The sequence below is a fragment of the Bombina bombina genome, chromosome 4 (genome assembly GCF_027579735.1).
Source record: "Bombina bombina isolate aBomBom1 chromosome 4, aBomBom1.pri, whole genome shotgun sequence".
Taxonomy (NCBI): Eukaryota; Metazoa; Chordata; class Amphibia; order Anura; family Bombinatoridae; genus Bombina; species Bombina bombina.
Window position 1 is genome coordinate 684186375 of NC_069502.1, and position 27287 is coordinate 684213661.

The following is a 27287-nucleotide window of genomic DNA, read 5'->3' on the forward strand; positions in this document are numbered from 1 at the left end:
CTTTTTTGTTACAGACTTTGTAACTCATTTATCTATGAGTCTCCTTAGTGCTACATTGCCCCCCTAACAGGTGCTTGTTGATTACAAAAATATTTGGCACCTATAGGTACTTACCATTAGTACTACTTTACCTACTATCTTGTTACTTTAGTTCTCCATTGTATATTAACAAAGTAAGTGGAGAGAGTTTAGATGTGAGGTGTGGGAAATGGAGTGTGGCTTTATCCCATGTTTTATATGTTTCTGATATGATCGGGTTGGTATTATGTATTTGAGGGTTTGGTTTAGTCAAGGCAATGCTATATTCTAATCCATTACAAAATGCCATGGAGAATAGTTCACACAATTTTTTTTAATGAAGCTGTTTCCGCGCAAGCCTCCAGGCTCGCCGGAAACAAAAGTTACGAGGCAGCAGTCTAAGACCACTGCTCCTTAACTCATCTTCCACCTCTGAGGTGGTGGACAGTAATCATCCTGATTAGATACAATCAGGATGATTGACATCCCCTGCTAGCGGCCGATTGTCCACGAATGTGCAGGGGGCGGCATTGCACAAACATTTCATAAGAACTGCGTGTGCAATGTTAAATGCTGACAGAGTATGCATTTAGCAATGTCGGGCGGACATTTAATAAATCTATCCCATTGTTTCTTACAATCTTTTCCTGTCACTGTAAAAATGTATTGGGTGGTTTTACTTATTCAAACAGAAGTGCTTCTAAAGGATTGGAATGGAGGACTACATAAGGTTACCTATTTTGAAAGCTTGGACACTTGTAAGAAGACTTTGTATTCAAAACAATATTTATTTAGGGTTTATTTATCAAACCCCGGGCGCTATAACGAATCATGTCCCCTTTGCATTGCTAAATGCCGACAGCATACGCTGTCAGCATTTAATATTACACAAGCATTTCACAAGAAATGCTTGTGCAATGCCACCCCCAGCACATTCACGACCAATCGGCCACTAGCAGGGGGTGTCAATCATCCCGATCGTATCTTACGACCGCTGCTTCTTAACTACAGTTTCCGGCGAGCCAGAAACTTACTGGGGGAGGTAGCAGCATCCGCTGCTTGTTTGATGTCTCCCATAGTCTATGTATTTGAGATTAAAATGTTTGCACATTTTGTGGAATTTTATATTGTATTTTGATCAAATGCAACATGGTTGTATTTTAAATCTTTTTTATTTTTTCTATTTGCGTTTAATAAGTCTAGTTAACAATTGAAGTAGTGCTGCAGTGATACTGAGATTGCATACAATTCACCACTGCACCTGCTTGGAGGCGGCTCTATAATTTATATGCAAATTAGGCTTGGTAATCAGTCACACATAACGAGAAACAAAAATCACTTTAATTAACTTACATGTTCAGAACAGGCAACCTTTGCAGTGGGTTTTACTTAATCACTAGCTTTAAACTGTGCTGTCTCTCCAAAGATGTATATGCTCTGAAATCAGGCAGCAGATCATGGTTCTGAATCAGCAATTTTCTTATCTCTTGATTCCATGATTCTTATGCTACTGAAGTATTTCTATTGAAAATGCAACTTCTGTCATTTATCCCCTTTCTCTAAAAATATTCTTACACTACTAAATCGAGCAAAAGTTTAGAAATATATATTCGTGAGTAAATACACTTGCGCACATGCACGCACCAACAAGTGATCAGATATATACCAGTGTGTGTAAATATGGGATTATTGGGTTATAGAGTAAAACACAATTAGACCTTAAAATGTAATTATTATTATCACTTTATAAAGCACCAGTAGTTAAAAGGACAGTATACACACATTTTCATATAACTGCATGTAATAGACACTACTATAAAGAATAATATGCACAGATACTGATCTAAAAATCCGGTATAAAACCTTTTAAAAACATACTTAGAAGATCCCAGCATTGTTGATGAGGTAGTGTGGGACACCCACTTAAAAAGAGCTGGGTAAACAAAAAGAGCAGATACCCCCTTCCCTGCATATGAAAAAACAGATAACGTCTGTAAACGAGTGTATACATCTGACACTGTGGGGCTTGGTTAGGAGTCTGAAAATCAGCACAATGGTCTTAAAAAAATAAGCAAATATATAGATTTTTATAAAAAGATGAGCTATATAAATGGATCTGACAAAAATTCAAAAGAAACCAGCGAACCTCAAAGCCATCCAAAATTTATTTGTAAGAAACACAGGAAAACATGGTATTAAAAAATATTATTGTGAGAGGCCAACAGCACTCTGCCAGTCTTACGTGTTTCGGCTGTAGGTGCCTTAATCATATACTGTAGCACAATACCCGCCCATCTTTGGCACAATACCAATGGCATACCAATGCCCATCTTTAAATAGCCCATTAATTGCTTTAATTGGTAATAGCTGTGGTCTCTTAAAGTAACAAAATAATTCTATTTACATCCACTGACTAACACTGAAAGCTGACTGAGGTAAATTCACTGACATTTTACACTACATACCATTAATATACAAATGAGTGTTATAAAATATTAAAAGTAATAATCCCCAATCTTAGGAAGCATATTCTGTATTCTTAGACAATGGACACATACTATTTATCCATTGCATTGCCCATTGTGCATTTATTACACTTTGTTGCACATATGGGCATTATTATATAACCGTGCATATTAGTACATGTTGCAGAATATATTCAAATGCCAGTTGCTATATAATATTAATTAATCCTATTTTAAGGGGTTTAGGAATTATATTTGTGAAAAGGTATATAGGAACCACTACATCAAAGAAAGGAAATTAAAGAATGAATCATTAGGTCATATAAATGGATCATCTACAAAACATATATGCCAAAAAAAATCTAGTATACAATGTCCCTTTAACACAGTGCTTACAGGAGTAGGCGGGCCCTCCTCCAAAGAGCAAAAGGTGTAGGGTTTGTATGGCTGAGCCTGCAAGATTGTTTGCAGTTGCAGCAACAATGAAAAGTGCAGCTGTAAACTTATTTTTTGGGGAAAAGTGATTATCAATTAGGAGGGAGGTTGGTAGGCATCACTTCATATATGGGTGTCATCTGCATAGGGATGGTATTAAAACCCATAAGAACTTTTAGGTTTCCCATGGGAAGAGCTTCTATAATTTGGGTTTCATGCTTGGCACCTCAAAGCTATCCAGGCAGCGCAAAGGACCCATGACTTTCTATTACAACCATACAGGATCCTGCAGTTGTTAGTGCAACCACTGTGAGTAACCAACCTCTGGTGAAAGAATCGTCATAAACTAATCAGTGCTCTCAACTTAAGCGCACATTATGTCACTGACCCAGGTTTTGGGTCACTGCTAATCAAAGGAATGTTACAGAATTTGCAACAGGAACACGCATAGACAATTGTGGGAGAAGTTAATGTCATAGAGAGTTGTACACTCATATAAAGGTTATAATTATTACACAAGAGTTCTGCATTAAGAACACAAGTGTGCAGCAACAAAAATCTGCATTGTCAGGTGTGGCACATTCTGAAAAAATGATGAGAACCTTTAGTCTATTGCACTGGTTTTCAAGCCTGTCCTCAGGCTTCCCCAACAGACCAGGTTTTCTGGATTACCTTGGATGAGAGCAGGTAAAATAACAATGTATATTAATCAGCTGATTATTTCACCTGTGCTCCAGTTCAGATATCCTCAAAATGTGGCCTGTTAAAGAGGCATGAGGACTGGTTTGAAACCCAGTGGTCTATTGTGTCAAACGCTGCAGAGAAAAAGAACTGGCCTTTTGCTTTAGCAGCAAGTAAATCAGTCATTCTCTATGTAAGTGATGTTTCTGTGGATTGTTTGGAGTAGAAGCATGATTGGTGGGGGTTTAATAAAGAGTCAAGAGAATGTTTGCTAGGCAATTGTGGATTGATCTTTCTAACATTTGGACACAAAAGTTAATAAGGCTGGACAATGGTTAGTGGGTGATGTGGGATTCATTCTTTCCCCACTAGTATATTAACAAGAAACTTTACAAAATCCAGGATGAAATTATGGAAGTGCCAGAAAATGTATCTAGTAATATGCAAATATCTGAAATTTGATAAAAAAACGTTTATATTTAATAAATGCAAAAAAATATTGCTTGTAATGAAAGGATGGATATTGGCACATTGATTTCTTTTATCTATGTGTTTTTTATGGGCTATTGTGTAATGTGCTTTGTGGGTGTTTGGAGAATAATCTACAGCTGTCATGTTAACATTGAAAAGAATATTTGTAGTATATATAACTATAAAAAAGTAATTGTATAATTGTGCTCTCCAGCAGAATCCTTCCTCAAGAAGGAGTTTTGTATAAAAGCTTATGTAGGCAAGACATTTTGTAATAAAACTCACACGAATGAGTAGTCTTTAGACTGATCATGGATAGAGAGACTACAAAGTAGGACTTCTAATCTTTAAAAAAGTAATCAATACCATTACCTACTATCTCTGATAAAAAAAATAAGGAAACTCCTTTTCAAAAAGCAATCTACAGTAGAAAATAAAAAACAAGATTTGTATAGCCTTTGTAGTTCATAATTAAAAAATAAATAGATTGAATTTCTCACCTAAGGGAACTGAACTAGATTTTTATTTCACAAAGAGTTCCTTACACCAAAATTGTAGGTCACTCAGTGGATATACAGGGAGTGCAGAATTATTAGGCAAGTTGTATTTTTGAGGATTAATTTTATTATTGAACAACAACCATGTTCTCAATGAACCCAAAAAACTCATTAATATCAAAGCTGAATAGTTTTGGAAGTAGTTTTTAGTTTGTTTTTAGTTATAGCTATTTTAGGGGGATATCTGTGTGTGCAGGTGACTATTACTGTGCATAATTATTAGGCAACTTAACAAAAAACAAATATATACCCATTTCAATTATTTATTTTTACCAGTGAAACCAATATAACATCTCAACATTCACAAATATACATTTCTGACATTCAAAAACAAAACAAAAACAAATCAGTGACCAATATAGCCACCTTTCTTTGCAAGGACACTCAAAAGCCTGCCCTCCATGGATTCTGTCAGTGTTTTGATCTGTTCACCATCAACATTGCGTGCAGCAGCAACCACAGCCTCCCAAACACTGTTCAGAGAGGTGTACTGTTTTTCCTCCTTGTAAATCTCACATTTGATGATGGACCACAGGTTCTCAATGGGGTTCAGATCAGGTGAACAAGGAGGCCATGTCATTAGATTTTCTTCTTTTATATCCTTTCTTGCCAGCCACGCTGTGGAGTACTTGGACGCGTGTGATGGAGCATTGTCCTGCATGAAAATCATGTTTTTCTTGAAGGATACAGACTTCTTCCTGTACCACTGCTTGTAGAAGGTGTCTTCCAGAAACTGGCAGTAGGACTGGGAGTTGAGCTTGACTCCATCCTCAACCCGAAAAGGCCCCACAAGCTCATCTTTGATGATACCAGCCCAAACCAGTACTCCACCTCCACCTTGCTGGCATCTGAGTCGGACTGGAGCTCTCTGCCCTTTACCAATCCAGCCACGGGCCCATCCATCTGGCCCATCAAGACTCACTCTCATTTCATCAGTCCATAAAACCTTAGAAAAATCAGTCTTGAGATATTTCTTGGCCCAGTCTTGACGTTTCAGCTTGTGTGTCTTGTTCAGTGGTGGTCGTCTTTCAGCCTTTCTTACCTTGGCCATGTCTCTGAGTATTGCACACCTTGTGCTTTTGGGCACTCCAGTGATGTTGCAGCTCTGAAATATGGCCAAACTGGTGGCAAGTGGCATCTTGGCAGCTGCACGCTTGACTTTTCTCAGTTCATGGGCAGTTATTTTGCGCCTTGGTTTTTCCACACGCTTCTTGCGACCCTGTTGACTATTTTGAATGAAACGCTTGATTATTCAATGATCACGCTTCAGAAGCTTTGCAATTTTAAGAGTGCTGCATCCCTCTGCAAGATATCTCACTATTTTTGACTTTTCTGAGCCTGTCAAGTCCTTCTTTTGACCCATTTTGCCAAAGGAAAGGAAGTTGCCTAATAATTATGCACACCTGATATAGAGTGTTGATGTCATTAGACCACACCCCTTCTCATTACAGAGATGCACATCACCTAATATGCTTAATTGGTAGTAGGCTTTCGAGCCTATACAGCTTGGAGTAAGACAACATGCATAAAGAGGATGATGTGGTCAAAATACTCATTTGCCTAATAATTCTGCACTCCCTGTATATAGCTAACCTAAATGACTAAAACAGGAAAGCATCTCATGCTGATAGCATTTTGTACAGCTCACTTTTTAAATTTAACAAGTTTGTTATAAATAGTGACAGAATTTAGTAAAACATTGCACATTTTATACATTAAAGGGACATTAAACACTAAATAAATACTAGATAGAATGATGCATTCAAAGAAAAGATTAGTCCATGACTAACATGAGATGTATTTTTTAAAGTTTCATTAGTTGTTTAAAAAGTGACAAAATAAGTGTAAAGTTTTAGTGTCTATAAAACACTGGGAGCTGCCATGTTGTAACTTGTGTTACCTTCTCTGCTGTGGCCAATTAGGGACAGTTATACATAGGTCATTAGAGTGTGCAGCCAATGGTTGTGCTGGATTTAACAGTGTTCTGCACTTCCATTTCTAACAGGAACTGAAAAGCTCACAATTTAAGAATGGAATTACAGGCAAAGAGGACAAAATAAATAATGAAAGTATACTGCAGAGTTGTTTTATTATATACAATTTATCATTTTATATTACCATCTCAAAGTGTTTAATTTCTCTTTAAAGGGATATGAAACCCCAAAAATGTCTTTTATGATTCAGATATAGCATGCAGATTTAAACTACTCTCTAATTTACTTCTATTATCAAATTTTCGTTCTCTTGGTATCTTTTGTGAAAAAACAGGGACCTATGCTTAAAAGCCGTCCCGTTTCTGAAGCACTATATGGCAGCACTTTTGCAAGAATGTTATCTATTTTCAAGAGCACTATATGGCAGCATTATTTTCTGCCATGTAGGGCTCCAGATGCCTACCTAGGTATCTCTTCAATGCAGAATATCATGGGAACAAATTCAATAATAGAAGTAAAATGTTTTAAAATGGTATGCTCTATCAGAATCACAAAAGAAAATATCTGGGTTTCATATCCGGGCCTGAAGTTTCAGAGTATTTTTGTATTTAACAACTGTGATGTCTATTGAAAAAAACTCTGTCTTCACAACACAAATTAAGTCAGCAGAAAAAGGTTGGATGAGGTCGGTTAAAAGCTGGGTCTTCAAAATTCAAATTAAACTTTTATGATTCAGATACAGCACACAGTTTTTTAACCAACTTTCCAATTCACTTCCATTAGAAAGTGTACATATAAAAAGATGGTGCACATTATAATGAGGTACCAGCTCCTGAGCATGTGCAAGAAAACAAAATGTATGCTTACCTTATAAATGTATTTATTTACGGATATGGTGAGTCCACGGCTTCATCAATTACTGTTGGGAATATCACTCCTGGCCAGCAGAAGGAGGCAAAGAGCACCACAGCCAAGCTGTTAAGTATCACTCCCCTTCCCACAACCCCCAGTCATTCGACTTAAAGGAAATGGAGAAAAAAGGAGTAACACAAGGTGTAGAAGTGCCTGAGGTTTAGTCAAAAAGAACTGCCTTGAAATAAAGGTGCGTGGCCGTGGACTCACCATATCCGGAAATAAATACATTTATCAGGTAAGCATACATTTTGTTTTCTTTCCTAAGATATGGTGAGTCCACGGCTTCATCAATTACTGTTGTTAACCAATACCCAAGCTAGAGGACACAGATGAATAGGGAGGGATAAGACAGGCGGACCTAAACAGAAGGCACCACCGCTTGAAGAACCTTTCTCCCAAAAGAAGCCTCAGCCGAGGCAAAAGTATCAAATATGGAAAATTTGGAAAAAGTATGCAGAGAAGACCAATTTGCAGCCTTGCAAATTTGTTTCACAGATGCTTAATTTTTTAAAACTCAAGAAGAGGAAACAGCTCTCGTGGAATGAGCCCGTAATTGTCTCAGGAGGCTGCTGACCAACAGTCTCATTAGCCAAACGAATTATACTTTGTAACCAGAAAGAAAGAGTGGTAGCAGTAGCTTTCTGACCTTTACACTTCCCAGAGAAACAAACAAATAGGGCAGAAGATTGGCGAAAATCCTTAGTCACCTGTAGATAGAATTTAAGAGCAAGCACAACATCCAAGTTGTGCAACAAACGTTCCTTGGGAGAAGAAGGATTAGGACATAGAGAAGGAACAGCAATCTCCTGATTAATATTTCTATCTGAAACAACCTTAGAAAGGAAAAGTAAGAAGAACCACCTTATCCGCATGAAAGATAAGATAATGCGAATCACACTGTAAAGCTGAAAGTTCAAGACTCTCAGAGCAGAAGAGATAGCAACAAGGAACAAAACCTTCCAAGATAGCAACTTAATATCTATGGAATGTAATGGCTCAAATGGAGCATGCTGTAAAACTTTAAGAACAAGGTTAAGGCTCCAAGGAGGAGCAAAAGACTTAAACACAGGCCTAATTCTGACCAAGGCCTGACAAAAAGATTGCACATCAGGCACATCCGCCAGACGCTTATGTAACAAAATAGATAAGGCAGAAATCTGACCCTTCAGGGTACTAACTGACAAACCCTTCTCCAGACCTTCCTGGAGAAAAGACAAAATCCTAGGAATCCTAACCCTACTCCAAAAGTAGCCCTTGGATTTGCACCAATAAAGATATTTACGCCATATCTTATGGTAAATCTTTCTAGTAAAGGGCTTGCGAGCCTGGATCATGGTCTCAATGACCAACTCCGAAAACCCACGCTTAGACAGGACTAAGCATTCAATCTCCAAGCAGTCAGCTGCAGAGAAATTATATTTGGATGAAGGAAGGGACCCTGAATCAGTAGGTCCTTCCTCAGAGGCAGTCTCCAAGGTGGGAGAGATGACTAGGTCTGCATGCCAAATCCTGTGAGGCCACGCAGGGGCTATTAGAATCACTGACGCTCTCTCCTGTTTGATATGAGCAATGACTCATGGAAGGAGAGCAAACGGAGGAAAAAGGTATGCCAGCCTTAAATTCCAAGGAACCGCCAGAGCATCTATCAAAGCTGCCTGTGGATCTCTTGACCTTGAACCATACCTTGGAAGCTTGATGAGACGCCATCAGATCCAACTCCGGCACCTCCCATTTGAGAGTTAAGTTGGAGAACACCTCCAGATGGAGTTCCCACTCCCGGGTTGAAAAGTCTGTCTGCTCAGGAAATCCGCTTCCCAGTTGTCCAATCCTGGAATGTGGATGGCAGATAGACAGCAACTGTAAGCCTCCACCCACTGAATAATCTGAGCCACCTCCTTCATGGCTAAAGAACTCCTAGTTCCTCCCTGGTGGTTGATGTAAGCCACAGAGGTTATGTTGTCTGACTGGAATCTGATAAACCGGGCTAAGGACAACTGAGGCCAAGCCATCAGAGCATTGTAAATCGCTCTCAACTCCAAGATGTTGATGGGAGTACACTCCTCCCGAGCCCAAAGACCCTGCGCCTTTAACGAATCCCAGACTGCTCCCCAGCCCAGTAGGCTGGCGTCCGTGGTCACAATCACCCAGGAAGGTCTCCGAAAGCATGTGCCCTGAGACAGATGTTCCTGAGAAGACCACCATGGGAGAGAGTCTCTTGTCGGTTGATCTAGTTCTATCTTCTGAGACAGATCCGCATGATTCCTGTTCCATTGTCTGAGCATTCACAACCGCAGAGCTCTCAAATGGAATTGAGCAAAGGGAACAACATCCATGGAAGCCACCATTAGATCAATTACCTCCATACATTGTGCCACTGATGGTCGAACAGTAGACTGTAGAGAGAGGCAAGAATTTTTGCCCTTCTGACTTTTGTCAGAAAATTTTCATTGATAGGGAATCTATTATGGTCCCTAAGAACACTACCCTTGTAGCTGGAACAATGGAGCTTTTTTTCCTGATTCACTTTCCCTCCATGGGAACGAAGAAAAGACAACTAGATCTCTGTATGAAATTTTGCTTGCTGAAAAGATGGCCCCTGAACCAATATGTCGTCCAGGTAGGGCGCCACTGCAATCCTCTGAGACCAGATCCCTGCCAAGAGAGCCCCCAGAACCTTCGACAAAATTCTGGGAGCTGTGGCAAGGCCAAAGGGAAGAGCCACAAAGTGAAAGTGTTTGCCCAGAAATGCAAATCTCAGAAATCTGCAATGATCCCTGTGAATGGGAACATAAAGGTACGCATCCTTCAGGTCTATGTCATCATGAACTGACCCTCTTGCACTAAAGGAAGAATGGAATGTAAAGTTTCCATCTTGAAGGACGGTACTCTGAGTAACTTGTTACTTCAGGTCCAGAATAGGACTGAAAGTTCCCTCTTTTTTGGGAACGACGAACAGATTGGAATAAAAACCTACATCCTGTTCCTGGACTGGAACTGAAACTATCACTCCCAGAGAGGAAAGATCCTGTACACATTTAAAGAACGCCTCTCTTTTTATCTGGTCTACAGATAATCTTGAGAGGTGGAACCTGCCTCTTGGAGGAAAAGTCTTGAATTCCAATTTGTAAACCTGAGATACTATGTCCAAAGCCCAAGGATCTGGGAGATCTCCTATCCAACCTTGAGAAAACTGAGAAAGTCTGCCCCCCAGACAGGTGGAAAAATTAAACTATAAAAATTCAACCATTGTGTCTTATTTGTGCAGTAATAAGTAGGGCTGAGTTTATAGCCAAATACATAATGAAAAGAACTTAGACATCACTAGACTTAGTACTGAAGAATCATAGCCACTCCTTTTATCCAGTAGCTATCTTTGGTCAATATTAATAAATAATATTTATTAACTATTACAAATAGTATAACACTGTGGAGAGGAATAATGAGTTATTTTCATATAAATATGGGTATAGTATATTATTTTTATCTGAACATGAACCTCTACTCAAAAATATGCACATGTATTCACCCAAGGTGATTACTATTACCACATTGTTCACCTGGCTATTAAAACCTTTAAAAAACGGGCTTTATTTTAAGAAGGGCTTCTGGGCATTAAAACAAGGGGACCTTGGTGTCTCTAGGACTTTTTAACAACCAATTATAAGTGCCTAGAGATAACTACCCTGCAAAAGTGTGTGTTTTTTTTATATTAATCTTTTACAGGACAATTTGTTTTTACTACACACAGCATTGAATGAGCAGGCAATTGTATTTCAAACAGTGGGTCTTGGGGGTTTCTACAAGTCATTGAAGCTGTGTGTCACTCTCTGTAACGATCTTCCGTTGGTGCTGAGTGGGAGTGGTGGGAGAGAAGGAGGGAGGTGGATGGGCAGCAAAGCACAGGAGGGAGAGTGAGGGAGGGGCAGGGTTCCCTACAGTACAGGAAATGGTTTTGAAGGGAGAGGGGGACTCTACAATACAGACAAAGTGATCTTGGAGGCGGGATGGGGTCCCTATTCTACAGAAAAACAGATATAGTAAAGGTAGGAGGTTGAGAAGGGATGCCTACACTACAGACATTTTATATATATATATATATTAAAAAAAAAGCCCTAATCTGCATACTGGCAGACTGACTGCCAGTTACTAAGATGGTGGTGACCAGTGGGGAGGGGGAGGAGTGAAGAGAGCTGTTTGGGAGGGATCAGCTAGGGATCAAAGGGTATGAGGTATCAGGTGGGAAGGTAATACCTACACTACAGCAAATATTAACCTTACAAGATAACTGATAATCCCCTTCACTGCCATGAATTATAGAAGTGTGATACACAACTGCAATTAGCAGCTTTCTAATTGTCAAAAACCAATGGCAAAGCCATGCATGGCTGATATTTCTGAACAATAAGGATCCCAGAGAAGCTTTTACAGCCATTTGCCTCATGACTGCAGTAATTGGGTGTTATTAATTTCAGTGAAAAACCCAAAGTTTGTGATTGCCAAATAGTGGCATCAAATATCCTAAATGGGCCTAGATCAATACCTTGAGTTTACAACTTCAAAAATATATACAGTTTCCATAGATAAATTAAAACAAATAAAAAGCAAGAACAAACAAAGGCTCTTTTTTCTGGGGTGATAGCAAAAATGCTAAACATTCTCTGATACCTTGGTCAAGGTTATGTCTGAAATTCACAGCAGTGAAGGGGTTCATTTTTATACCAGAGAACCCAAAATGCAGTCTATGAAGAACTACCACTGTTACCCTCTGTATGGCCACCATGTCTGGCTGTGGATTTTAATTTTAAAAAGTTAAATAAAGTGTTGATTTTATACTTTTTTGCACACTTCGTAGTGCCTGCATTTTTGGTTCTTCTAGTGCAACTTTTGCGGTTTGATCTACCACTGCTACGGCACTCGGGACACTGTGAGTGTATTGTTTAATCTTTTGTTTTACTTCCAGTACCTACCTGGATGTTTGCTTGGAGCCATGGGACTTGTGTTGCTATAAGGGGTTAATTGTTGCCCATTTTTAATCCTGTTCTCTCTGCCCTTTCTTAGTCTTATTGTTTAATCAAAAGAAATCTCTCTCACCTATGCGCAAGTCCACTTTTATTTTCCTATGTTTTTGTCTGCCATTTTCTGTCTCTATTTAAAATACCATTTACATGTATATTATTTCTGAACTCTAAAGATCTAAAGCAAATTCCTTCAGCAGTTTTTACTTTTTCTTTAATATATAGCAGAGAGAAAAAAGTTTAAACTCAGTATTATTGTTCACTCTCATTTTTTTGAGCCATGTGTACAAAAATTTTGGAATGTGCAATTTTTGGACAAGTGACTAAAAATGTGTGCGCACTGGAGTTTATTACCTTTAAAACATTTTTAGGTTTGACTAAACAACTCAGTGATCAATGCATCATATGGGCACAGATGGTCTACTATGTTGTTCTCTATATAAATATCTATTATATTTTTATATGCTCTATGATGCATCAAACAAAACACCATGAAAAAGATAGATGGGAAAGAGAAAAAAGGGAACTCATAGAGGGATAGATAGGGAAGAGAAAGGACAGAAAAGCGAGGAAAAAACAGTAAAGGAAGAGATGGGAGAAAAAGGATCGGTTGGACACAGTTGGACAGAGAGAATGTCAGAGAGAAAACAGAGGGAGAGAGAGAGAGAGAGAGAGAGAGAGAGAGGAGAGAGAAAACACAGAGAGAAAGGGAGAGGAGAGAGAGGGGAGAGGAAGAGGTGGTGAGAGAGAGAAGAAAGAACAGAGAGGAGAGAAAGAGAATGAAGAAAGATAATAGGTGGTAGAGAGAAAAGAGACTAAATAGAGGGATATAGTGGACAGAAAAGAGATGGCAGAGAGAAGAGCAGAGAGAGAAAGATTGGATAGAAAAAAAAAGAGAGAAAGAAGAGAGAGAGACCACAGAGGCAGAGGACATAAAAGATGTCAGAGAAAACAGAGGAGGAGGAGATGACACAAAAAAAGAGAAGGCAGATAGAGAACAGACGATGAGAGGGAGAGAAGAGAACAGGAAGGGAGATGGAGAGAGAAGAGAGGGGAGGGAGATAAAAGAGAAGGGAGAGGAAGAGGTGATAGGAGATGGAGATAATAAATGTGGTGTGAGAGAATGAGAAAACAGGAGAAGAAGGAGGGAGAATAAATGGCAGAGAAAGTAGAGAAGAAATACAGAGAAAATAGTGAAAACAAAAAGAGGAGAGAGGAGAAAGGAGGAGAACAAAGAGAGAAGATAGAAGGAGAGAAAGAAAGAGAGAAAACAGAAGGAGAGATGGGGAGAAGAGAGGACAGAGATGAGAGGGCAGAGAGAAAAAAGGAGAGGACAAGAGAGAGAGAAGAGAGGAGAGAGAACCCACAGAGGAAGAGAAAGGAGGAGAGAGGACAAAGAAGAGAGGGCAGAGACAGAAGATAGGAGAAATAAAAAAAAGTGGGGACAGAAAGAGAGAAAACACAAAGGGAGAGAGAGGGATCAGAGAGAAGAGATAGTGGGAAAGAAAAAGATAGAAGAGACGAGGAGATTAGGTAAATTAAAGGCAAAGTAATAATTATAATGTACATGGTACTATTGCTTTTTACTGCACTTAAAGGGACGGTTTACTCAAAAAATTTCTCCCTTTTAATTTGTTCCCAGTGATCCACTTTACCTGCTGGAGTGTATTAAATTGTTTACAAGTATTTCCATTACCCTTATATTGGCATTTGAAATAGTTTATTTAGCCTGTGGTATCCCCACCCATCCTGAAAGTTTTTGGCCTCAAGGCCAAGCTGTGTTAACACAGCCAGTAGAAGAAATTACACTCCCAGTGGGTTATAGAAGAGAAAAGTTAATAAAATGTTAATTTTCAATTCTTCTCTCCAAGTATTGGTAATTGGTTTATGGACAGATATAAGATAAGGAAGCAGGTATATGTACACAATGTGATAAAGTAATGAGATCTGATTATACCTACAAGCTCAACCCATTTTATTAGGTTGTGGCTTCAAAACACAAAATCAGCTAATTCATATACACAAAAAAGCCTTAAAAAAGCAAATCTCATACATTTTATACTCTGCAGCTGGTAAAAAAAGTAATTTGAAACACATTAAGGGAAACTATTTTATAGTATACTGTCCCTTTAATTATTTTATGAACAAAAAAGGTATTGTAGGTGAAAAACATACAACAGGATCTCAAAGGATATAAATAAGGTTTTCCAAAGAGCCAATCTTAGACCATAAGCAGTGCAGGTTACTCAACAGAAAATGGCTTTATGCCAAGTGTGTTAATTTGGTTTAGTTATGTCATGGGTATAACAAAGGACATCAGATTCTGAATATTTAAATACTAGTTACAGATAAGGGGATTTTAAGCAGTCTGCTGTCAATTGCAACTCACGCCTCTAACACTGAAGATTTATACAGACCTTTTCTATTATTTATATAAACAACATTTGTGTGTCTAATATATGATTTTCATATTATATTGTCATCTAAAAAAATAAACAATAGGGTGGGAACAGGGGATCCTCTTTCCATAATAAATAGACACCAGAATTGAATCTCTCAGATAAGCATAGAATATACATACATAGACTTTGAGGAAGTTATAGCCTAAGGCCATGACTTATATGCAGGCAGCATTTTCGTAAATGCTAAAAGAAATACTTATAAATAATTTCATGATATTACACTAAATTTAAAAAATGTGACTAAAAATGTAACCAAATGTGCAAACAAAAAACACAAGTGAATATAATATATATAAATAAAAATGTGATAATACCAAATCAATTATAGTGTTTTTACCAAACCAATAATTATGCATTATACAAGTATGTATTATACAGACCAAGGATTGGAAACAAAAATGTTAAAAAGTCCTTAAAGGATTACTTTCTGTTATAATTTTTAAGCTAAACAACTAACATATTAAAGTTAATAAACATTAATTAAAACCTACTGACCTATATTTTCTCCAAAACGAAGTTTCATAACGTTCTAAAAGTTATATATTTTATTCGCCGATGATGTCACGTTATCCTGCCCACTATTTTCAGCACTGAGTGTTCAAAATACTTAAACCAATAACTTTGTGTTTAAAGCGCCATTTTGAAACCTAGGTATTGTAAACGGATTGGTACAGAGCAAAGGATACCCACGGAGTGGGTTTGGAAAACAATTAAATTTGCAGACAAGATTTCTGATATACGGTAGAGATATGTTAATGAAATGCTATTGATAAAAAGCGTATTTGGTGTAGTTAGTTAGTAACAGGCATAGAAAATATTTACTTACAGTGGCCCTTTAATGAGGAGTCCAATTCAATCTTATCTTTATTGGGAATTCCAATCAGGATTCCCCTCAAACCTAGATTACAAGTTTTACGTTCCGGTTTTAACGCTGAAAAAAATGGCCATTTCAGCGTAAAAACCGGAACACAACCATTACGAGTCTTGTCGGTATAGCTATACTGCAAGCATTTTAGCCTGTAACGCAGCGTCAGTCCCGCACTTAAAAAAAATTCAAATCAGCCAATAGTATTTCAGTAGCTTTCTTCCTATTGGCTGATTTGAACAGCCAATAGGATTTCAGTAGCTCTCATCCTTTTGGCTGATTTGAATTTCAAAAATCAAATCAGCCAATTGGAATGCAAGGGATGCCATTTTGAAAAGGCTCCCTTGCATTGAAGATTTAGTGTATGGCGGCGACCGTATGAAGAGGATGCTCCGCACCAGATGTCTTGAAGGATGGACCCGCTCCATGCTGCCGGGATGAAGATAGAAGATGCCGCCTGTATGAAGATAGAAGATACTGCCTGGATGGATGAAGACCTCGCCGCCTGGATGGATGAAGAGTTCGCCGCCTGGATGAAAACTTCTCACCGCCAGGATATTCGGACTTTAGAAACTGTAAGTGTATTGTCGGGGGTTAGTGTTAGGTTTTTTTTTACTTTTTTTGGGTGGGTTTTTTCTTTAGATTAGGGTTTGGGCGTTCTTAAAAGAGCTAAATGCCCTTTTCAGGGCAATGAAAAAGAGCTGAATGCCCTTTTAGGGGCAATGCCCATAAAAATGCCCTTTGCAGGGCAATGGGTAGCTTAGGTTTTTGTTAGTTAGGTTTTTTATTTTGGGGGACTAGTTGGGTGGTGGGTTTTACTGTTGGGGGAGTCTTCGTATTTTTTTTTCAGGTAAAAGAGCTGATTTCCTTAGGGCAATGCCCTACAAAAAGGCCCTTTTAAGGGCTTTTGGTAGTTTATTATAGGCTAGGGTTTTTTTTTTTTATTTTGGGGGGGCTTTTTTATTTTTATAGGGCTATTAGATTAGGTGTAATTGTTTTTATTTTGGAAAATTTCGTTTGTTACTTTTCGTAATTTAGTGTTTGCTATTTTTTGTAATTTAGTATTTTTTATTTTTTGTAATTGTAGATTTAAATATTTTTAGTAGTGTTAGGTTTTTTAATGTGTAATTTAGTTTATTTAATTTGTAGTTATTTTAATTTTAGTATAATAGTAATGTTAGTTTAATATATGGAGGCCGAATTACAAATTGCACCAGCAGCTCACAAGAGCTGCTGGTGCAACGCCGCCCCCTGCAGACTCGCGGCCAATGGGCCGCCAGCTGGGAGGTGTCAATCAACCCGATCGTACTCGATCGGGTTTAATTGTGCCGATTTCTGTCCGCCTCATCAGAGCAGGCAGACAGGGTTATGGAGCAGAGGTCTTTAGACCGCTGCTCCATAACTTGTGTTTCTGGCGAGTCTGAAGACTCACCATAAACACAGGCCCACAAGCTCCATATGGAAATTGATAAATGGGCCTCATAGTTTAAACTTAGGTTTTTTTTAATTTCACAGGTAAGTTTTTATTTATTTTAAGATAGGGATATTGTAATTTTAATTTAAAGTTAGTGGGTGATAGGTTTAGGGGTTAATAGTTTAATTTAGTTTTTTGCGATGTGTGGGGCTGTCGGTTTAGGGGTTAATAGGTTTATTTAGTGGCGGTGATGTGGGAGGCCAGAGGTTTAGGGGTTAATAACTTTATTTAGTGGTGGCGATGTTGGGGAGCGGCGGAATAGGGGTTAATATCTTTATTATATTTTGGGCGATGTTGGGGTGCGGGGGAATAGGGGTTAATAACTTTATTATAATGGCGGCGATGTCGGGGGCGGCGGAATAGGGGTTAATAACTTTATTTAGGTGGCGGCGATGTCGGGAGTGACAGATTATGGGGTTAATAAGTTTATGTAGGTGTTGGTGATGTACAAAAAAATGTACAATGTACAAATGTGTGATTAATATACATTCAAAATATATATTTTTATTTTTTATTATTATCTTTTTCATTTTTAAAAAAATTCTTGGGTACTTTTCTCATGATTTTGCAATTATATCACAGAAATTAATTATATGAGAATTATATTTTTTATTAAAAAAAAAATCTTGTTTACCTGCAGAAATCCTGAGGGGTCATTTTCCTTGATCACTTCAAGGCAGTATTCCATTAATCCAGTCGACTGCCGTAGTTTTAATGTGCAATGATTTATCTGATCCCAGACAACCTGAAAATAAAATCACATTTTAGATTATAAAAAATAAATAATGAAGTCATATTGGTAGGGGGAAAAATAAGGATTGAAAAACTCCATTTATTAAGCTGTGATGGCAGCTTCGGAGCTCCGTTGGCTGCTTGTTTGCAAGAGTTAAGAAGAAGCTACCATCAGACTGCTGCTTCTTAACCATTATGCCAACTGTTTTGTGGCGTATATCTCTCTCAATCCCCCCAGACTTTTCCAACCTGGGAGATTGACAGCCCCTGTTCACGCTATTGGCTGTGTGCGAGAAGTGGCGGAGTTGCACGTTTCCCATAGTGTGCAATGATAAATGCCCGCTAAATGCTCGTTGTTAGATTTGGGCCGAAATCTATTTCACTGTCAAGCTACAATTTTTAATATTTTTTCAATATACTTGTGTTAGCAAAAGTGCATGAAGAAAAAGCAATCACTGTTTTCAGGGGCATATATAGATATGCTATACCTGCTCAGAGAAAAAGTGTGTCAGTACTTCATACAAGCCAGATCTTAGTGTTGAAATGTGGTTGCACAAGCATGAGCAGTATATGCAGATATTCCACTGTAACAATGATAACTCTTGCACATGATATACCTATGCACATTTCAATCTTGATTAATACGGTCACGTATTAAAGGGCCATTATAGACAAAAAATAACATGCTTTTATTAATAAAGGAATATTATTTAAGACTAGCGACCATGCAACCCTTTGTGTTCTCCTAAAGGGGACACGCAGAGCACTGCTGGTCCCAAGTGGATACTGTTGCTGACCCAATCAGTAGCACTAGTTACACAGGTGCTTGACTCTAATGGCCCTTTAAGTGTCTATATGTGTTGAATCAAGAGAATCAATAATATTTAAAAAATATATTGGACTAATTGAAGGGATAAATAAGGGAGAGTTGAAGAGAAAATTGCAGAAAAGATGGAATGAGAAATATGGGGGAGGCAAAGTTAGAGAAATAGTCAGCAAAAAAGGTAAAACGAAGAGTGACTGGAGAGAATGTAAGAAATAATACAAATGTTGGGGAAAACAGAAATGATACTGAATCAGCAACGAGGAGAGGTCAAGAATAGGAGAAAATGGAAAAGCAAAGTATGGGCAAGAAATTGTTGGTAACGCAGATATGGAAAGAATTATGAGCCAGAGGTGTTACATTAAGAAATAGGGGTAAGGAGGCTTTGTAATCACAGATAAAACAATATGGATAGTGATATCTGTGAATGAGAAGGGGAAGACGTGGTGGGAGAGGGAGGAACAGTGAGATAAAGAGAGATGTACATTTTTTTCTACCCAGCTATTCATAATTAAAAGATGTTTAATCACCTTGAATTTATGTTCTCGTTCTTTAGTGACTTTGGTGAGCAATTTTGCTTTTTGACGGTTTAATGCATCAACTAGTGCATCACACTGAGCAACCAGGCACGCTTCATATTCCAGTCCATTTTCCTGAAAAAAAAAGCCAAAGTGGGGACATTTTAAAGGAAATGCTTTTATATAAACTGATTTTTTTTATTATTTTTTTATTAAAGAAACACAGGTGCAATCAAATATAAATCAGCATATACAAGGCATGGCTATAAAGACATTGCATACATGCTACATATTAAAGGGACACTGAACCCAAATTTTTTCTTTTGTGATTCAGATAGAGCATGCAATTTTAAGCAACTTTCTAATTTACTCCTATTATCAATTTTTCTTTGTTCTCTTGCTATCATTATTTGAAAAAGAATGCATCTAAGCTTTTTTTTGGTTTCAGTACTCTGGACAGCACTTTTTTATTGGTGGATGAATGTATCCACCAATCAGCAAGGACAACCCAGGTTGTTCACCAAAAATGGGCCAGCATCTAAACTTACATTCTTGCATTTCAAATAAAGATACCAAGAGAATGAAAAACATTTGATAATAGGAGTAAATTAGAAAGTTGCTTAAAATGTCATGCTCAATCTGAATCACGAAAGAAAATTTTTGGGTACAGTGTCCCTTTAACCATTCTCATATTATTGTTTGTGGTACAGTTGCAATTGAGTGTTACAGAAAAGGTGGAGATATCTACCTCCAGTATAGAAATTAACTAAAGAAATCATTGTAAGAATATTGTTTTGTTTCATATACTAACACATGTAATACTCAAAGGTATTATATATTTGGACTATACAAGTCTGAACACAAAGCATTGACATGATATAAAAGGAGATCTAAACACTGAGGGTTGCATAAAAGATTAGTTAAGTACCACTTTATACTAAACCTGTGCTTCTTAATTTTTATATTAACAACAACTAAGAACGAAACAAAACATAAAACAAAATATTAACACTAGTATGACCTTTTGGGCATAACACCAATTCTCATTGCAGTGAGTATAATAGATAATGTGCAGCATTATAGAAGACAAAATATATACATTTGAAGAGCTCATAAAGCAAAGAAGCCAAGTTACTTTCAGTTGTGTGACAGTATTCTAAAAAATAAGTAGAATAAATTTGAGGTAGCTGTGTTCATCTCAGGAGAATTTCCAGCCTTATGAGCAGTTATATTAATGTGTAGGCTACACGGTGAGAGTGAGATAATTGTTAATAATACAAAAAAAATGAATAAACTCAGTCTGTGGGCATAAGAGAGATATACATCTATCTATATACACATACATGCATACACACATATATATGGCATAATTATGAAACATACCTACTAAACCAAATTAACTCAACAAAAATAAAGAGTTGCACTTCGGCATAGACTTCTAATTATTATGCAAATGGTTAAATCCTGATGGGAGCTGTGGAGGCACATTAACCCCCCCAGCTATACTCTACTCGATGTTCCGGGTGTATATATAGGATATAAAATGACTTAATATTATCAAGATGGAGACATAGGGCCTTGTATTCCGTTAAAGATTTACTGGACCACTTGTGTTGGGTATGTTTTGCAGTGCAATAACTGTACAAACCAGGAATATCACATTTGTCTCCCAATACACGATACAAGAGAAATACTAGATTTAGGAGTGTAAATAAACTAATAGCTGACTAGGTATAGCCTGTAGGGAAACATATATCCAGAGATCCCATTAAGAACCACCTTATGTCACGTGGTGTTCAAATCCATTAGCTAAGCTGTTCTTTGATAAGAGTGGGGACATATATAATAAATATACAGATTGCAGCATAGTAAAATTACTTGTAGGAAATATCAGACTTGTCTACTAGTACATAATACAATGTGGATTCCAGAGGTGAATAAATAATATTTATGCATCATATCTAAATAGGCATGCTGCCCAGTGCCAATAAATAAACTGTCTACGAATATAACTAACAACTAACTAAACACCAGGCAAATATAATGACCTTGCACCCCACATTATGTGAAATTCTAAAGCAAAGGAGGTTCACAACTTATCCAATTCCCACTCTGCTCAACTAGGGGTCACAGTTCTGTAACACAGAGTCCCGGATGACACAAATATACTGTTTCTGGCTGGTGCAAGTACTGTCCCAATGTAGTAAACAGTGTGTCTGTAATGCGTGTGCCAGAAGTCGCAGTAGCTGAGGATCCTGCCATTCATACCCTGTTTGGGAGTAGTGACTCACGGAGGCCATACCAAAGTCCCTTTTTAAATCGATTGCTGGTTTGTTGGAGAACGTGGTCTTGGTGTCCGAGGTAGCATATTCAGGAGCAAGCGCATCTGTTAATTTGAGGTTTCCAGGATTTCCCACATCGCTCTGTAGGTTGCATAGATGCGGTGAGGTATCGCCGTATTCTTGCTTCTCAGAACAGACACACTGCGGTGTTTCAGATACACATGCAGCCACCCACGTGGCTGAGGAGCTTATGCTTTTCAGTTGATTTGATTTCCTCACCTCTGACTGCAGATGTTGGAGTTGCTGAAGTAGACAGTCAAATGTTGGCATCAAGATTCTTGTCAGCTCTGCCACTATTGAGGTCATTCTTAGCTTTGTTAAAGAGGGTATGATGCCGGGAAGTCTCAAAACCTCTTGTGAAAAGTAGGCACTTTCCGTCAAAGTAATCCTAGAATTGGAGGAGAGATCCGTTGTTGCAAATAGGGAGTTTTCTTTCTTGTGTTTTGTTCCAAGCTTAGACTTTGGGAGGTTTTGTGGTAAAGTCCATTCTTCGATTACAATTCAAGGAGTAGTTGTTCACTCTAAGTCAAGGGTGACCAGGATTAGGAAAAGAGTGAAACTATATACAGCGTGGCAGCAGAAATTGCCCCACAACAGCAAACGGCCTTTTCAGTTTACACTATAGTCACTCCTCAGGGGCAAGGGCGTGATGTGGGGCCCTTCACGCATCAGGTTTCGGCTGCAGCAAGTGCCCGCTCATGTTAGGTTGCCTACTCAGCAAGAAAAATAGCGTGGTTTAGCCGGTGGCAGCTAATAATTGCTTATGTCGTTATGCAGAGCTCCTTCTCCTTGCTGCCATTCGGTTGCTCCGCACACTGGAAGTCCATGTAAACTGAATTTTAAATAAAGTTCTGTAGTGTGTCCAATAGAAGCAAAACAATGTAATATGAAAACCCAAATATGGCAACATTGTTTGTAGTCATAGATGTGTGCACCTAGGGTAACTCTAGAGTTTATTGCATACCCACCAAAGAGAACTCCAGTAAAGGTACTTGGTGCATGCGTGTATTTTAAACAAACGTTGCACTAGAATTTGTATTTAAAAAAGTATATCATCAATTCATACGCCTGTAAATCATGTCATTACTTTAGAAGGACATTAAAGTTATTTATAGAAATCTAAAATATGGTTCTCTATTGTTCAATCTTAAACCCCTTTTATTCAGATGCTTGTAAATATGGATTATGGGAGCAAATGTATTTGAAGCATAGCCACTGTAAATGTCAAAACTGTGAAGAAAAATGATGTAAATAAATATGTGTGTATATATATATATATATTTATATTTTTTCATTGGAGTTCAATAATTAAGGAGGACACTTAGACATTTCCTTATTTTCCATGAAAACATACTTGAAATTAGTTTAAAGAGTATTTGACAAGGTTAGAAATAATAAGTTTTAAGTGAAATAATAATTGTGTCAAAGCTTTGCTTTCGACAAAGAATCTTCCATGTGCAGCAATTCCAGATCTTTGACATTCTAGTTGTCAATTTGTTGAGGTAATCTGAAGATATTTCACCCCATACTTCCTGAAGCACCTACCGCAAGTTGTATTGGCTTGCTGGGCACTTATTCAAACTGCTCCCACAACAGCTCAATGGTGTTGAGATCTGGTGACTGTGCTGGCCACTCCATTAAAGACAGAATACCAGCTAACTGCTTCTTCCCTAAATAGTTCTTGCATAATTTGGAGCTATGCTTTGGGTCATTGTCCTGTTGTAGGAGGAAATTAGCTCCAATCAAGCGCCGTACACTGGGTATGGCATGGTGTTGCAAAATGAAGTAATAGCCTTCCTTCTTCAAGGTCCCTTTTACCCTGTATAAATCTCCCACTTTACCACTACCATCACATTGCATCCACCATGCTTGACAGATGGCGTTAAGCACTTTTCATTTGGTCTGTGTCTTACAAATTTTCTTCTTTGTGATCCGAATACCTCAAACTTAGATTTGTCTGTCCATAACACTTTTTTCCAATCTTCCTCTGTTCTATGTCTGTATTCTTTTGTCTATCTTAATTTTTTATAATATTTTCTTTTTATTGGCCAGTCAGAAATATAACTTTTTCTTTGCAACTCTGCCTAGAAGTCCAACATCCTGGAGTTGCATCTTCCCTGTTGACATTGAGACTGGTGCTTTGAGGGTACTATTTATTGAAGATGCCAGTTGAGGACCTGTAATGCGTCTGTTTCTCAAACTAGAAACTATAATTTATTTGTGCACTGGAGCCTCCCACTCTTCTTTTTCATTCTGGTTAGAGCCAATTTGCATTGTTCTGTGAAGGGAGTAGTACACAACATTGTATGAGATCTTCAGTTTCTTGGCAATTTCTTGCATGGAATGGACTTTATTTTTTAGAATAAGAAAAGACTGACGAGTTTCAGAAGAAAGTTTTTTGTTTCTGGCCATCTTGAGCCTGTAATCAAAGCTACAATTGCTGATGCTCCAGATACTCAACTAGTCTAATGAAGGCCAGTTTTATTGCTTCTTTAATCAGCACAATAGATTTTTGATTTGTGCTAACATAATTGCAAAAGGGTTTTATAATGATCAATTGACCTTTTTAAATGATAAACTTGGATTAAAAAACACACTGTGGCATTGGAACACAGGACAGATGGTTGCTGATAACAGGCCTCTATACGCCTATGTAGATATTCCATTAAAAATCATCCGTTTCCAACAACAATAGTCATTTACAAGATTATCAATGTATACACTGTAATTCTGATCAATTTGATGTTATTTTAATGGACAAAAAAATTGCTTTTTTTTTAAAGCAAGGAAATTTCTTAAGTGACCGCAAACTTTTGAACACTAGTGTATATATATTACTAGTGTTCAAAAGTGTGTATATATATATATGTATATATATCTATATATACACACACACATACATACATACATACATACATACACATACTATATGGCCATGTGTAAACCACTACTAATTATTGAGTTCAGATGTTTCAGCACACTCATCGTTGGCATAAAATACAGCACATAGACATGAAATCTTCATAGACAATCATTGGCAGTACAATGGGTCGTACTGAAGAACCCAGAATGTGGCACTGTTATAAGATTCCAGCTTTGCCAAAAATTATTTTGTAAACTTTCTGCCCTAATAGATCTGCCCCAGTCAAGTGCTATTAGTGTGAAGTCGAAGCATCTAGGAACAATAACAGCCCAACCATGAAGTGAAAGACCACGTAAACTCACAGAGGGCTAGAGTACAAGTGGTGTGCTAACTGCAGAACACAAGCAAAAAGGGGTCGTTCACAGTTTGAAAGTAAACGTGTTTGCTTGAGCGCAATCAAATTTAACACGTGTCGGGATAGCACGACTTCAGAGCTCTGGTTCACTGTTACGCTCGACTAAAAAGTTGCACAAAACACATCAAAATTATATTTAAAAGTACGTAACACTCAGTGACGTGCAGTGAGGTCAGAAGCTGGTGAGGCACTAGATATGATACGCCGGAGAAACACATGTACAGAGGGCCGCAAGTACCCCCAACAGGGCAGGTTTAAATGATAGCTGAACCAGTGCACAGGTGACATAATCAGGTGATGGGTGAGAGCAAGTTAGTAACCACTGAGTTACTGATCAGCTGATTACTTCACCTGTGCACTGATTCAGCTATAATGAAAACCTGGCCTATTGGGGGTAGAATGATCCACAATCTCTTCTCTACTCACTACTGTATTGTGAAAATAGAAATAATTTACCATACAAGTTTTACACAAAGTTATCAATACTGCCAACACAGCTGCTGCAATATAGTGTTCATATGCACGTGCACATCCCACTTAGGTATGCTCTTCAACAAAGGACACCAAAGGATACCAAAAGAATGAAGTACATAATAATAAAAGTAAAATAGAAAGTTTATTTATTTTTTTTGTGCAATTTCTATCTGAATGATGGAAATGTAATTATGATTTTCATGTTCCTTTCAAAAACTAATTTGATTTGCTGACATGGGGCCAGTAACAGTTGATGCTAATTCTCAAAATATAAATAACTAGAAAAGTCTATTAAAATAGCATGCTCTACCTCAATCATGAAAGTTTAATTTTAAATGTCTCCCTTTGAATATGTGTTTAACCAGTTACTTTACAGTGGCATTATTTCTAAAAACATTTAACTGCAATAATTACATAAATTTTTTAAATGACTCATCTACTTTTTATTAATTATTATTATTATTATTATTCTTTATTTATAAAGCGCCAACAGATTCCGCAGCGCTGTTCATAGGTAACAAAGATAAAAGGACAGTACTATATGAGACACCAGACAAAATTTAACAAACAAATACAGGAGGAATTGGGAGCCCTGTTCCCGTGGGAACTTACAATCTAAATGGGTAGGAGGGTGAGAAACAGGAGGTGGGGACTGCAAAGGTGGGAATGATGTTAGTATTAATATAAACTTGTATAAAAGCAGCACATATTAAAAACACAATGCAACAGCTTTCAATTGATTTGTGAATTACAAGTTATCAGCAGTCTTTAAATAAATGGAGACACAGAGAAAAATAAAAATAGATACTGCATCCTCTGACTGAACAGACATAACATATATGGAGTTTGTACCTAATTAAATCAAATAACCATGTAAAAGGGAGGCTTAGCAATATTCAATGTCAAAAACTTTAATTTAAATAATGTGGACACTGCACACTTAGCTTCAAACTCTGGGTTTTAAATTATGGATTTAAATTTGAATTGACCCTTTGATTTCCTGTAAGTATTGGGTTATGCCCCTGTTAATGAGCTGTATCTGAACACAATTCAACAAAAACACTAAACCACATTCATTAAATTATCATTTTCACTAACAGAATCCATTTCAGTAAAATCTACGGCTGCAGCACTTACTACAATAAAATGTGGGTGAAACATTGCTCTCTCTGCCTCTCTCCCTTTCCTGCTCTGTAAGGATTCAGGAAGTGACAGTGGCACATTCCACTGCACTTAGAGGGGAAGAACAGAACTCTCTTTTTCACTTTAGCAAAGCTGTCAGCTTCACAGGACAGCAACAAAATAAATGAAAGTTTTTTTTTCCCGTTTTTGTTTTGTTTTATATGATTTGACATCCAGCCCCAACCCTAAATTCCACTTACTAATGCCTCTCACTGGATTGGGTCAGCCCAAATGGGACTGCCTCAAATAAGCAGATAATGGGCCATGCAATGATCTTAACCACTTTCATCCAGTAGATGGCGCAGCATGTTGTGTAATGGTGGGCAGACCTCCTTGTGCCTCTCCATTGCACAACATGTAGCTGTGGCTGTGAAAAAAAAAATGCTGGGGGAAAAAATAGCAATTTTTTTATTTTTTTAAAGCCAATAAAAAAAAATATTTATTTTTGCCCATATGAGAGGTGAAGCACTGCCTCACCTGCCTCTAGTGACTGCACATCACTGGTAACACTAGTAAACATTATTAAAAATAAATATTGCATAAAAAAGTTATAAGGACTCAAAGATATGAGGTCTGCAAATGGCTTTGACATAGAGATACATACATATAAATGTCTAAATATGTATATGTATTAGGGCTGGGCGGT

The 27287-nt window shown here is 37.7% G+C and overlaps 1 protein-coding gene across 11 annotated transcripts in view; it reads right to left on the minus strand.

The window, feature by feature from the left end:
- The window catches only part of TRIM67 (tripartite motif containing 67), a 162235-nt gene that overhangs the window by 64157 nt on the left and 70791 nt on the right, over positions 1-27287 (minus strand). For 9 of the 11 annotated variants that reach the window (XM_053710840.1, XM_053710839.1, XM_053710837.1 and 6 more), the window contains 2 exons: positions 19378-19500; positions 17927-18037 (listed from right to left, as the gene is read on the minus strand). In XM_053710840.1, the coding sequence (XP_053566815.1) occupies positions 17927-18037; positions 19378-19500 (234 nt within the window). The remainder of the gene's footprint in view (positions 1-17926; positions 18038-19377; positions 19501-27287) is intronic. The other 2 variants (XM_053710841.1, XM_053710838.1) reach the window with 1 other exon arrangement.